This window comes from Artemia franciscana, chromosome 5 (assembly GCF_032884065.1).
Source record: "Artemia franciscana chromosome 5, ASM3288406v1, whole genome shotgun sequence".
Lineage (NCBI taxonomy): Eukaryota > Metazoa > Arthropoda > Branchiopoda > Anostraca > Artemiidae > Artemia > Artemia franciscana.
Genome location: NC_088867.1, coordinates 28867666 through 28881772, shown reverse-complemented (window position 1 = coordinate 28881772; position 14107 = coordinate 28867666). Strand labels below are relative to the sequence as shown.

Here is a 14107-nt window from a genome sequence, read left to right as displayed (position 1 = left end):
TTGCCCTCCAATTTTTCGGTTACTTAAAAAGGCAACTAGAACTTTTAATTTTTAACGAACGTTTTTATTAGTAAAAAATATACGCAACTTAAGAATTAACTTACGTAACAAACTTTTATATTCTTATATTTTTATTATGTATACGAGGGGGGTTGTACCCTCGTTAATACCTCGCTTTTTACACTAAATCGTAAGTTTTGTCCCAATTCTTTAAGAATGACCCCCTGAATCAGAAAGGCCGTAGAATAAATAGTTGAAATTACTAAAAAATACTCTAGCATAAAGAGCGATGTATTTATCTCCTCCTAAATACCTCGCTCTTTATGCTAAAGTATTTTTAGAACCCCTCATATGCGTAATAATCTCTGTTCGTTTTAAGTTTCAATGCTGTTCCTTACTTTCAATCGAAAGAACGTTTTCATGTTATTTTTTCATTGTTTTTTTTTATAGTAATGCTAGAAAATCCTATGCCTTTTTCATTGAATTTTTCTTCCCCCATGACATATTCCTCCCAGGAAAAATCCTCCCACATAGCCCCCTCCCCTCAAACCCACCCCCCAAACCAATAAATCCCCCTGAAAACGTCTGTACACTTCCCAATAACCATTACTATATGTAAACACTGGTCAAAGTTTGTAACTTGCAGCCCCTCCCCCAGGGATTGTGGGGGAGTAAGTCATTCCCAAAGACATAGTTATTATGGTTTTCGACTATGTGGAACAAAATAGCAATCTCAAAATTTTGATCTGTTGACTTTGGGAAAAAATGAGCGTAGGAGGGGGCCTAGGTGCCCTCCAATTTTTTGGTCACTTAAAAAGGGCACTAGAACTTTTCATTTCCATTAGAATGAGTCCTCTTGCGACATTCTAGGACCACTTGGTCGATATGATGACCCCTGGGGAAAAGAAAAAAAACAAAAAACAAATAAACACGCACCCGTGATTTGTCTTCTGGCAAAAAATACGAAATTCCACATTTTTGTAGATAGGAGCTTGAAATTTTTGCTATAGGGTTTTCGGATACGTTAAATGCGATGGTATGATTTTCGTTAAGATTCTATAACTTGTAGGGGGTGTTTCCCCCTATTTTCCAAAATAAGGCAAATTTTCTCAGGCTCGTAACTTTTGATGACAAAGACTAAATTTGATGAAACTTATATATTCAGAATCAACATAAAAATTCAATTCTTTTGATGTATCTTTTAGCATCAAAATTTCGTTTTTTAGAGTTTCGTTTACTATTTCGTTAAATTTGCTTAGTAAAATTTTTTATTAAACCATTTTTAATTAAATTGCAAAGAAATATTACTATTTATTTAGGGACTAATTTCGATTGATTTCCCATTCACCTGTTTTATCCAAAAGTCATTACTAATGAGTGATTAAACATATGCCAACCTAAAGCACAATCTTAGCTTTTAGAACTGTTTGAAATTACTTAGACTTAGACTTAGACTAAACAAAACTTAGCTTTTAGAACTGTTTGAAATTAATGCCTTGTCTATGTCTTCCATATGCTGGTGTAGCCGTTTTTCTAGATTCTGACGTGTCCTGCCAACATAGTAATTTTTACAGTCGCAAGGTATTTGATAAACCCCTCTTTGGCGAGTAACTGGGGTTTTATCTTTACCGGGGTTTCTAGCCGATAAAAAGAATCACGAAACTGAAAATATATAGAAAACTTATTACAAATGTTAGCTAGAGTCATTAAAACTTCACAATCAATTCATGTCTTTGAAACCTCGATTAAGTGATAATTTTCTTCAATTTTGTTTTTTAATAATTGCTCAGAAATAGCCACATCTATATTCGTATACATGGAACCAATGTCAAAACTACTAACTATTGTGTTTTGTGTTTAAACGAATGTAGATGTAACTATTTCTGAGCAATTATTAAAAAACAAAATAGAACAAAATTGTCACTTAATCGAGGTTTCAACGACAGGAATTGATTGTGAAGTTTTAATGACTCTAGCTAAAATTTGTAATAAGTTTTCTATGTATTTTCAGTTTTGTGATTCTCTTTATCAGCAAAACAATGGGTTACCCGTGGGGGCACCTTTATCTGGGCTACTGGCAAATATTTATGTCAAGAACCTTGAAAATTGGGCGTTAAGTTCTTATTTTTTTTAAACGCGTCTATTGGGGTCGCTATATGGATGACGTAATTTCACTTTGGAATTTTGGGGAAGCTGAACTTCAGGGTTTCTTAGATCGTGTTAATACTTATGACAGAAATTTGCAGTTTACCATAAAAGTTGAAATTGAAAATAAATTACATTTTTTAGATGTTAATTATTTGTAACACTGATAAACTTGATTTTACTATACATCGAAAGCCGACGCAAAACAATAGATATCTTGATTTTAATTCAAATTACCTCCAACAAGTTAAAAGAGTAGTTGTAACTTCTCTCGTTGATCGTGTCCTGAATATATGCTCCGAGTCGTATATAAATGCAGAAATAAATTTTATCACAGATATTCCTTTTGGTGTAGATATCCTATTCCTTTTGTCAATAAGATAATTAATTGTAGACTAAAAAGACATTCCGGTAAAATCAAAGCTATATCACAATGTGAGGCTACTGATAAGCCCTCCAGTATTGTCTATCTTCCTTACATCCCAAAAATCACGACAAAATTAAAGAATGTTACAAAAAAATAATATGTATGTAGTTTTCACTAGTAAGTTTAGAATCATTAATTTATTGACCTCCGGTAAAGATAAAACCCCAGTTACTCGTCAAAGAGGGGTTTATCAAATACCTTGCGACTGTGGAAATTACTGTGTTGGCAGGACCCATCAGAATCTAGAAATACGCCTACACAAGCAAAAAGAGGACATAGATAAGGCATTAATTTCAAATAGTTCTAATAACTCCTTTGATTCTGCTTTAGGTTGGCATATATTTAATCATCCCTCCCACCCGATACTTCTTGGAAAATCTTCAGTCATTAGTAATGATTTGGGGATAAAACAGGTGGTTTGGAAATTAATCGAAATTAGTTTCAAAATAATTAATAATATTTCTTTGAATAGGGACTTTGGGGAGTACTCACTGAAATCTTTATGCTCAAATTTAATTAAAAATGATCTAACAAAATATTTTACCAAACGAATTATGATAGTAATGAGCCTTTTACAAGAAGACCATTGAAGCAAGCTGCCAAAAAAGCAAGATTAGCTTTGAAAACTTGCATTTAATCGTTTTGTCCTATTTTGTTTGAATGAATTTATCATCTCACATCATTTTATTTATCAGTCTTTGGTGAACTTCGTTGAAGTAAGGATGCTTGGCCTGTTTTAACAAGTTTTTGAAATACATTATTAGTTTTATTTCTTGCAAATAATGTAAGTTTATATATACATATGTATGTGTATATATATATATATGTATTTATGTACATATATATATATATATATATATATATATATATATATATATATATATATATATATATATATATATATATATATATATATATATATATGAAATATAGTATGTATGAAATAGTATGTTCATACATACTATATATAAATAGTATGTACATAGTATAGTATGAGATATTCATTTAATTGAATTCAACTGTCTTGGGAAAAAATTTGCCTATTGTTTTCTACTTTGTGTTTGTTTAAATTGAATTTTTATTTATTTATTATGCTTCTTTTCTTAGATTATTACAGTTTTTTGATAAAAAAATTATCAGTTTCGTAAAACGTTTACCCTTTTTCTAGTTTTTGCATAAAAGTTGTGGTTACATGTGTTTTCATCGAATTGCATTTGCTGTTCATAATAGTTTGCTGACACTAGTTGTGACCCTGTGTAAAAAAAAAAGAGCATTCAGGAATATCGTCATTATCTTTAATTCGCGACGCTAAAACAAAAGAAAAATAATGTTTTATAATTACGCAAAATCGTTCGGGCGTGTATTTGTATAGAAAGTGCGCAACTATCTAATTAATTCCGTTTGAAGCAATATTTAGTTAATTATTTTTTTTTATTTGATACAAATATTACCGTCTTTTAGGAGACTACACACGTCGGGTTCGTTTCTCAATATCCCATGATTGTCATCAGCTTTCAGGTACCCTGAGCAATCTTGGAGACATCAGCATGAACAGTCCTCCATCATTTTCGGTTAGTGGGCCGCCACAACCACCTGCATTAACTCCTGGATTGATGAGAAGTAAAAGTGATCATAGAGTCGCAGCTCAGTTTAGACAGGCAGAAGAGAAATACAATATGGCTTACGGTGAAGATCGAGCTTTGTCACCAAGACGTCAGTTTGGGGATAGGTAAATCTTGTCTATTCTTCCATGTTAATTTGGTCTGTGGCAAACATTCGTTTTTATTTCGACAACAATCCAGTCAATTGGACTTAGCAGATACATAGTTTTATTAGTGAACATAATGGATCCAATGTGGAAATAGTAAAACTAAAATATGCTTATGGTTTTAAAAGCGATAATAAAAGAAGTCCTTTGAGGATTCTGAATAAAAACATTTAAACATGGTGGGATAGAGAATGTATGATTGCCATTTCATTTTATTGAAAAATGTGTTTTTTCTAAACTTTATTACCTTGGAACAAAACTGCTATATCGATTGTTGCATTGCGGTAATATAGGAGTAGATAAGGGTCACGGTCAGCTGTGGCAGTTTATAATCGATTTCCAAAATTTCATTATTGAATGAAGTAATAATGTAGATGCAGTAAAGCACGATATGTTTCTGATATTGCTTCTCCCTGCCATTTTCTATGGAAGGGGTGGTCAAAGAAACATAGAAGGAGGGTCGATTAAAATGTGATAGGTCGGTTGATCCTTATAACAGCCTAAAATGATTGCACAGCATCTTTTGTGATCTTTTCTGCCTCTGGTTGCCCTCCTATCCCCTAATCCTCATTTCCCATCTGATTTAGATTTCCCGATATTCATTTTGCTCGGAATAGTTAAATGTTGCATTTAATTGTGTTTTTGGGAGACGATATGATGCAAGCAGCCAGAGCAAGGACTCAAAAATAAACAAATAACTCATTGCTCACAAATATGTTTTAAAGTGGAAAGAATGAAAACACGTTTTGTCTTGGGTGTCTGATCAGCCTGAAAGTCTCTGGGATATTTCTCTGGATCTTATAAATGTAATATTATTGTATAGAAAGAAGTAGGACATTAAAAAAGGGGGAAGTTACATTTGATTATATTCGGTTTAAGTCTTACATCAACAACTACTGAGACTAGATAAACCCAGATGGAAAAAGAAAATTCTTTGACCTAACTGCCTTTCAACTTGGAATCAAAACGAAAATATGTTAAAAACCGGCAAAAAAATTATTAAGACAGTGAAAAAGAAATTTTAAACTAAAAATAATAATAACAGCCCGTAAACTTAAAAAAGTCGGACTTTTATTGTTATGTATGAATTCAAAAGTTTTATATTTCACTCTCTTATTAAAAACATTTGCCCATTTTTTTTAATTTACTTTTGGTTTCAATTGCTAGTAAAAGAAAAAAAAAATGTGAGAGCACAGGCTCCCTGATAATGAAACCTGAAAGAGAAGCTTTTTGTCTCACCGGCTTTAACGTTATATCCTTAAGCCCGTGTGCCAAATGGAAATTAACTGAAAGGAAAATATTTGCTCACCCGAACGGGACCTCAAAAAGGGTTAAAAAATTTTGCAAACAAACGAAAATATTTATAAGCTCCTGGAATAAGGAAACCCAAACGAACAGAAAGAAATTTGGTTTGATGACATGGGACCCGGATTGAGAATCGTTTTAACCCAATTTTTTTTTTCGATTGGCTTCACACTTATGTCCGTAAGTGTTTGGGGTCCGTAAGTTTATGATCAACACAAAAGATTTAAACCTGGATCAGGGAATCCATCTTGATTGAGGGAAAATATTTTTAGTAATTTCAACTATATAATCAACGGCCTTCATGATTCAGGGGTCATTCTTAAAGAATTGGGACAAAATTTAAGCTTTAATGTAAAGAGGGAGGTACTGACGAGGGGGTGAACCCCCTCATATACGTAATAAAAACATACGAATACAGAAGTTCGTTACGTAAGCTAATTCGTAAGTTACGTATATCTTTTACTAATAAAAACATTCGTGAAAAATTAAAACTTCTAGTTGCCTTTTTAAGTCACCAAAAAATTGGAGGGCAGCCAGGCCTCCTCCCCCACTCCTTTTTTCTCAAACTCATTTGACCAAAACTAGGAGAAAGCCATTTAGCCAAAAAATAAATATGCAAATTTTTTTTAACTATTCATCAATGGAGAGCCAAAATCAAAATATGCATTAATTCAAAAACGTTCAGAAATGAAATAAAAAAACATGTTTTTTTTTAACTGAAAGTAAGGAGCGACATTAAAACTTAAAACGAACAGAAATTGCTTCGTATATGAAAGTGGCTGCTCAGTCCTCAACGCCCCGCTCTTTACCCTAAACTTTTTTACTTTTGTAAAATGAAGTGTTGAGAGAAAGAGTCAAACTTTAGCGTAAGGAGCGGGGTGTTGTGGAGGGAGGAGCCCCTTTCATATACGAAGTAGTTTCTATTCGTTTTAAGTTTTAATGTCGCTACTTACTTTTAGTTAAAAAAACCTGTTTTTTTTTATTTAATTAACACTTGGAACTGATCCAGTGAAAATCCTCTTCTCAGGGGGGGGCGACAATTTACGAAAGGGTTAAGGGGGACAAGGAATTTTTCAAGTTTCGTTTCACGGAGATAAAAAAATATGTTTTTTTAGAATCGAGGTGAGGGGGGGGGATATTTTCAATTTCTAACAATGAAAATGCCAAAAAGAGGCATTTTTCAAAATCTACGGGATAGCTCCCTATTCCGATTTTATGCCTCTGCATTCTACGACTTTAAAAGTGTTTTAGTAACGTTGTTTTTTTCCAAAAGTACTTATCTATTGTTTTGCCTAACCTCTGGGAATTGCATTCATCAGGAGCATATGCGTGGGAGTTTATCGGTTATTTACAGTAACTGATTTTTTTTTGAATTTCAACAAAGAAGCTGGAACCCCTCAAAACAATTTCAAATCGAAATAAAAGTCAATCTATCGAAATTATCACTGTTGGAAACCCTTAACTTTATATCTTAACTTGGTGACTTACCTTGAACAACAAGTCAAATCTTTTTTTTGTTTGTTTTGCATGGGAGCACCGATGTTTCTTCTTTTTTTCAATTTTTTCCTTAGTTTTGAGCTAGTCGTCGTAGAATGTTGGGAAAAGTCTCGTTTGAGCGGAACCGAAAATCTAATGTTTTTTTTAGTAGCAAAAGATTTCGTGGCAAAGCAAAGTGCTGCTCTCTGCCATTCTCCTCACAAACATTGTTTTTTTTTTTTCAAAAAGGTGGATGAAATACCAGGGAGTTCGAATTCTAAGATAGCAAATCACTTTGCTAGGGTTTTCAATCCTTTACTGGAGGTTTACAGTACCCCCTCAAAAAGTCGAGGAAAATCACATTTTAGTATAATAGTACGACTATTTTGTCTCCTCTTTTTCTTTTCTTTTTTCTCGAAAAAGATCATACTGAATCATAGGTCATAAATAATCCTGAGGATATCCATTTGAATGAAAACTAACAAATTCCTGCGCCCTTTCTAAGTCACGAAAGAAAACACATTGTCGCAAAGTGTTATATTCTGCAACAAAACAATAATCAAACAGTTCGTGGTAACGAACTGTAGTAAGGAGCGACCAGGCTCAATAGAAACCAAAACTCTAAAAAATGGAATTTTGATACCAATAGCTACATCAAAAGAATCGCATTTTAATGTTGATTTTAAATATATAAGTTTCATCAAGTTTAGTCTTACGCACCAAAAGTTACGAGCCTGAGAAAATTTGTGTTATTTTAGAAAATAGGGGGAAACACCCCCTAAAAGTAATAGAATCTTAACGAAAATTACACCATCAGATTCAGCGTATCAGAGAACCCTACTGTAGAAGTTTCAAGCTCTTATCTACAAAAATGTGGAATTTTGTATTTTTTGCCAGAAGGCAGATCACGGATGCGTGTTTATTTGTTTTTTTTTTGTTTTTTTTTTCTTCTTTTTTCTTTTTCCCAGGGGTGATCGTATCGACCCAGTTGTCCTAGAACGTTGCGAGAGGGTTCATTCTAACGGAAATGAAAAGTTCTAGTGCCCTTTTTAAGTGACCGAAAAAATTGGAGGGCACCTAGGCCCCCTCCCACGCTAATTATTTTCCCAAAGTCAACGGATCAAAATTCTGAGATAGCCATTTTACTCAACGTATTTGAAAAACCTTATAACTATGTCTTTGGAAACGACTTACTCCTCCACAGTCCCCGTGGGAGGGGCTACAATTTACAAACTTTGACCAGTGCTTACATATAGTAATGGTTATTGGGAAGTGCACAGGTGTTTTCAGGAGGATTTTTTGGTTGGGGGGAGGGGTTGAGAAGAGGGGGATATACTGGGGGAACTTTCCATCGAGGAATTTGTCATGGAGGAATAAAATTTCCATGAAGGGAGCGCAGGATTTACTAGCATTATTTAAAAAAAAAACAATGAAAAAATAAATATGAAAAAGTTTATTTCAGCTGGAAGTAAGGAGCAGCATTAAAATTTAAAACGAACAGAAATTATTACCCATATGAGGGGCTCACCTCCTCCTAATACCTCGCTCTTTACGCTAAAGTGTTTTTAGCAATGTCAACTATTTATTCTACGCCTTTGGTGATTCAGGGGTCATTCTTAATGAATTGGGACAAAATTTAAGATTTGGTGTAAAGAGAGAGGTACTGACGAGGGGGCGAACCCTCTCATATGTGTAATAAAAACATGAGAATAAAACATTCTTTTCGTAAGCTAGTTTATGAGTTACGTATATCTTTTTCTAATAAAAAGATTCGTAAAAAATTAAAAGTTCTAGTTGCCTTTTTAATTAACCAAAAATTGGAGGGCAACTAGGCTTCCTCCCTCGCTCTTTTTTTCTCAAAATCATTCGATCAAAATTATGAGAAAGCCATTTAGCCAAAAAAAAAAAAAAATGCAAATTTCGTTTTAATTATTTCTCTGCAGAGACCCAAAATCAAAACATGCATTGATTCAAAAACGTTCAGAAATTAAATAAAAAAAACAAGTTTTTTCAACTGAAAGTAAGGAGCGACATTAAAACTTAAAACGAACAGAAATTACTTCGTATTTGAAAGGGGCTGCTTCCTCATCAACGCCCCGCTCTTTACGCTAAAGTTTTTTACTGTTTTAAAAAGAAGAGTTGAGAGAAAGAGTCAAACTTTAGCGTAAAGAGCGGGGCGTTGATGAGGAAGCAGCCCCTTTCATATACGAAGTAATTTCTGTTCGTTTTAAGTTTTAATGTCGCTCCTTACTTTCAGTTGAAAAAACTTGTTTTTTTTATTTAATTTTGTTAAATAAAGCGAATATAAAACAGAGTGAAAATTGTTGGATGATCAATTGACTGAAAACTATTTAGGAGCTAGACTAATATTACTTCACGCTAGTTTTTCAGAATGTAGGATGACATAATGTAGTTGACAGCCAAAATTATTCATAACCTGCAGAAGTACCACATGTGTAAAATTAAAACCATGTTAGTTGATAGAATTGGATGTAATTAGCATACTGTATCAAGCCTTATTGGCAATATTGGGCTATGCAGTGTTGTCATCAAACAACTTAATTCCACAAAATTGGTCGTTAGTGACAGCAGAAACCTTTGAATTATTCCATTGAATTGAAGGATAATATTTTTATAACCTCCAAAATTAAGTTATGCATAAAATAAAAACTTCGTTATATTATTAAATGGATGTAGGCTAATGAGCGTACTATCAAGAGTTAGTGACAATAATGAATTATGCAGTGTTGTCATTAAACAGCTTCCTGTCAGATGCAGGTGTGAAAACAATCGATCTAGCAATGTATAAATGTAGGAAACGTCACGAGTCATTTTATTTCAGCTTGTTTTGTAGCTATGTGTCATATGAACTGCGAAGCAATAATTTTTATATTTTTTATATTTCAACTTCACTCTTCAGAAAAAGCCTTGATTTTCTTTAAAATTAATAGTCGTTAGAGATCCTCATCCAAGCATCAGTTGATGACCCGTGGAACAATCTACCAGAAGAAAAAATCACCAGCATGTCATCTCAAACTCCTTCAACAAGAGCTTTATTTATTTGCCAACACTAGCTATACTAGTGTTGCTTCTAGTGCCTTGAATTTAGATTTTTTTTTTTAAGTTTACAAAAAAATCAAAGGGTAAAATATAGACATATATGTCATATTGACTATTTACTCTTTTCTCTATCTTTTTGTTGTTGTCGTAAAGAATTGTTATTCAGTTTTTCTGTTGTCTTTTCATTTTGTACTAACCAAATTAGTTAAAAACAGTGATGACGAGTACATATTACTACTCTTGCTTTTTATTCATTGCAATTTCCTTTACCTCAATATTGAAATGTATACAAAGTCTTAAGTAATCTAGTCAAAATTTGTAAAATTATAAAAAATTAATTCTAACTTACAAAAACACAGAATAAATAACCGTAGTAAATCGAAAACGAGATGTGCTTTCTCTAATTTTTCAATGATTTGAGTTGCTTCCAAGCGTTAAATCAGATATAATGAAGCAAATAGTGTAATTTAAAAATTTGCTGATCTATAAATAAGAATCGGCGCACCAAAAACAAAGGAGTCTTTCTGCACGAGGTATATAGTGACTTACTCATTATTGCATCTGTTTTTTTTTTTTTTTTTTTTTTTCAGTTTGTCAGACACATATGAAATAATCTAGTCTACATTTTTTTTTATCGAACTGAAAGCATATTTCTATATATTTTAGATCAGGACGCAGTCGCCACAATCAAGCTGATGATGACGATTATGGTTCAGGGAGTGATTCGAGAAGAACTCGGTTCCGGTCGCGGTTTATGAGGCATCTCGATTCAGTTGATTCAGACAACGAGCCAAGTAGTAGAAACGTCCGATTTTCAGACAATGAAGATAAGCAGAAGAAAGAAAGGGAGAAAGTCATTGATACGGAAACAGTTTCGAAAGGACCGCTTAGTGGTTAGTTTCCAAGGATATATTCCCCACTTTTACCGATGGAGAAAGCTTAATTGGAAGCGTGATTATAGAGAGGGGTCCATTAATATCCCTTGAGAAAAGCTAAGCTTCCTCAGTTAATATAGATTTGACTTAGAGAATGATGCAATTCTGCTTGAGCGATTATAATTTGAACAGATTTAGTAAATATACTCAATGCTAGTCGTCCCTCTAAGAAGGATAATCTTAAGCCGATATATTGGTACAGCTATTGGTAGTAGTAATATATTCTAATAAACAACCCATAATCAGTCTTATTCGGTCATACATGCAGTTCTTTTCTATAGAATTCAAGGACCTCCATTTCTTAGAAAAGCTTAAAGGCCTGGTTTGATTAAAAAACATCAGACTAAAAACTCCGCTTTCATGCCAAATAAAACAATGGGAGAATAGACAATGAGAGAGAAAGAGTAGACAGTACTTATCAACGTTACCATGGTTGAATGAAGTCGAGGGACCGAAAGGTGCCAATTTGAAAAATACACATAAATTTTCAGAAAGCACATTTTTAGACCTAAACCCCAATATTTTAAAATATGGATTCACCCTTAAGAAAACTTCACGAAACTCTTCCTATTTAGCCGCCTTAGCTTATTGCTTTCAGTTGAATAAATTTAACAGGGTGAATGGAGATTTTTAGGACTAACGTTTTCGTTGATTCCTGGATGCTAGCATAATTACAAAAAATTTGTTTTTACTATGCTACTTGGATGTTTCTTATTCTTTACGTCTCTAAATGAGAAAATAGGAAGGTTGATATTTTAGCACTGGGAATGAGAGGGGGGACCTAGAGGATTAATTTTAAAAAAAATTCAATGAATTTTCTTTTTTTCTAGCTAAAATTTTTGTTTTTCTAAATATTACAAATGTTTCCTTTTTGTAGTTGACTCAAAACAAGTATCTTTGTATTGTACTGTACTTGAGTGGCAAGGCTGCCACTCAGAATTGACTTGAAAGTGAAAACTACTCAGAAAAAGACTTGAGAGTGAATCCCTTTTTTAAGAAGTATTCCTTAATGCAGATTGTTTCTAATTGAGGCTTCTGGACTATGTTCTATTATTTTATTTCCAGAATAATAAAAAATAGATTTCCCTCTGTGTAAAACAAAGTAAAAAGATGTTGAAAAAGAGTTTCAATGTATATTCCGAATGTAAAAATCAGTGCCAGAAAACTGTTATACAAAATCTACAGTCTTTAGACATCCAAACAAACACATTTGGAAAACTAAAGCCTGTATTTTTTATTTTATTCATTTATTAAAGAGAGTGTATTTCATACTTGAAAATACGGTGCATTCGATGCTTTTTTTAATTTTTTTTTTACTTCCTAAAAATACTGTTTGGATGTCTGGGAAAGCTCTTAAAAAAAAAAAAAATGGCTTTAGATTTTTTCATGGCTAGGTCCTAAAAAAACGACAACAACATGAAATTCCAATTTTGTAGAATCAGTGGACAATTTTATTGTACTGACTTTGAAATATGAATTTTCATTGTATATGCTTTTTTTCACAATATTCAAAAATAGGTTCATTTTATTTCATTTAGTGAAAAAAATATAATTTTGCTGATTAGGTAAATGCAACTGTGATCAATTTCGAGGTTTTACAAGATAATATGTTACGAGACACTAAGCAAAACCTCACTAAAGTGCACACATTTCGAATCAGAATCAATAGTGAAATACTTTTTACTATTCAGATAAATGTAAGCCAAATAAGATTCTGTTTAAACTTAAGCTTTTGCAGGCAAACCTGCGCCTATTCAGGCTTTCCCAATGTTTTGTTTTTACTATTTAGAACAATAAGAGCAAAAAAAAAAAAATTAGTGGTAGTTTAAAACTGTATGTCTTAACAAGCAAACCTTTTCAGAAATTTTCTATGTTCAAACTTGCATTTTTTTTTTTCATTTTAAAGCAAGGGGTCGGCAAACAATCGGATAGCATAATCTTAGACGTTATTTATTTCTTGGATGCTTGATTCTCGGGGATATATATATATGTGTACAAGCAAAAAGCGATCGCTGCTATTGTTGATAAACATGTTTTACCGCGATTTGAAATCACACTATAATATATATATAAAGATTTGAAACTGATTTAAAACATTTAAACAAATACAATAGAAAATAGAAAATTGTAAAGCCCGACAATAGTTCAAAATCACCCTATAAGTGACGAGATTGTTTAGTTTTATTTTTATGCTTGGATTTTTTTTTTTTTTTTTTTTTTTTTTTTTAATCCTTCTCTTAAGATCTTCCCAGAGCTTTCTCAACTGAAAGTTCTGACAAATCTGCATGAAAGTCCCATTCGTAAGATCCCCCAGCTGAAAGTTCCCAAGCTAAAATTTCCAATGAATTTGCATTATCAGTTTAATACCCATATGCCATTTATGGCATATACCCATTTATTTTATATAAAAATAAAATTCAGCAAAGTGAAAATTATGTTCTTTTAATGGGAAGGCATAAGGGTTTTGAGTCCAAGTAACATTAATTTCTGCTCGTTTTTAATTTGACTCGGTTATTTATTGTTATTTCTGTTTGTTTTTGGTTTCATTTAATTATCGATGCTAATTTGTGGTAGTTGTAAGCTTGGTACGATTATTTGATTTTATTTTTGCTTATTTTTGGTTTAATAGAGTTCTTTACTTTTCTTTGAATAACGTATTTCGTGGCAAAGGGTTTTCTTAATTAATTTTTGTTCGTTTTACATTGACATAATCTTTTGAGGGAAAAAGAAAATAATAGTTTAAATCTTTTCGATTTTTCGTTAAGATTTTATAGTATGTCCTATTGTTTGTATGCTAGAGAAAATTTTTCAACAATTTTAACAGCATACACCCTTTTAAAAATGTGGACCTTTATTGTAGTGTTTAATTTAGTTTTATACCTCCTCTAGTTGACCTGAAAAATAAAGCATGACACCATTCGCAAAAAAAAATCTATCTATGCTCTTTGAGAACCTGGATACACTTACACTCTTTTGATTTTGAGAAAGTAG

At 32.5% G+C, this 14107-nt stretch overlaps 1 protein-coding gene across 8 annotated transcripts in view; it reads left to right on the top strand.

Moving 5' to 3' along the window:
- The window catches only part of LOC136027226 (RING finger protein nhl-1-like), a 147321-nt gene that overhangs the window by 59834 nt on the left and 73380 nt on the right, over positions 1-14107 (top strand). For all 8 annotated transcript variants that reach the window (XM_065704279.1, XM_065704278.1, XM_065704273.1 and 5 more), the window contains exons 6-7: positions 4034-4301; positions 10848-11074. In XM_065704279.1, the coding sequence (XP_065560351.1) occupies positions 4034-4301; positions 10848-11074 (495 nt within the window). The remainder of the gene's footprint in view (positions 1-4033; positions 4302-10847; positions 11075-14107) is intronic.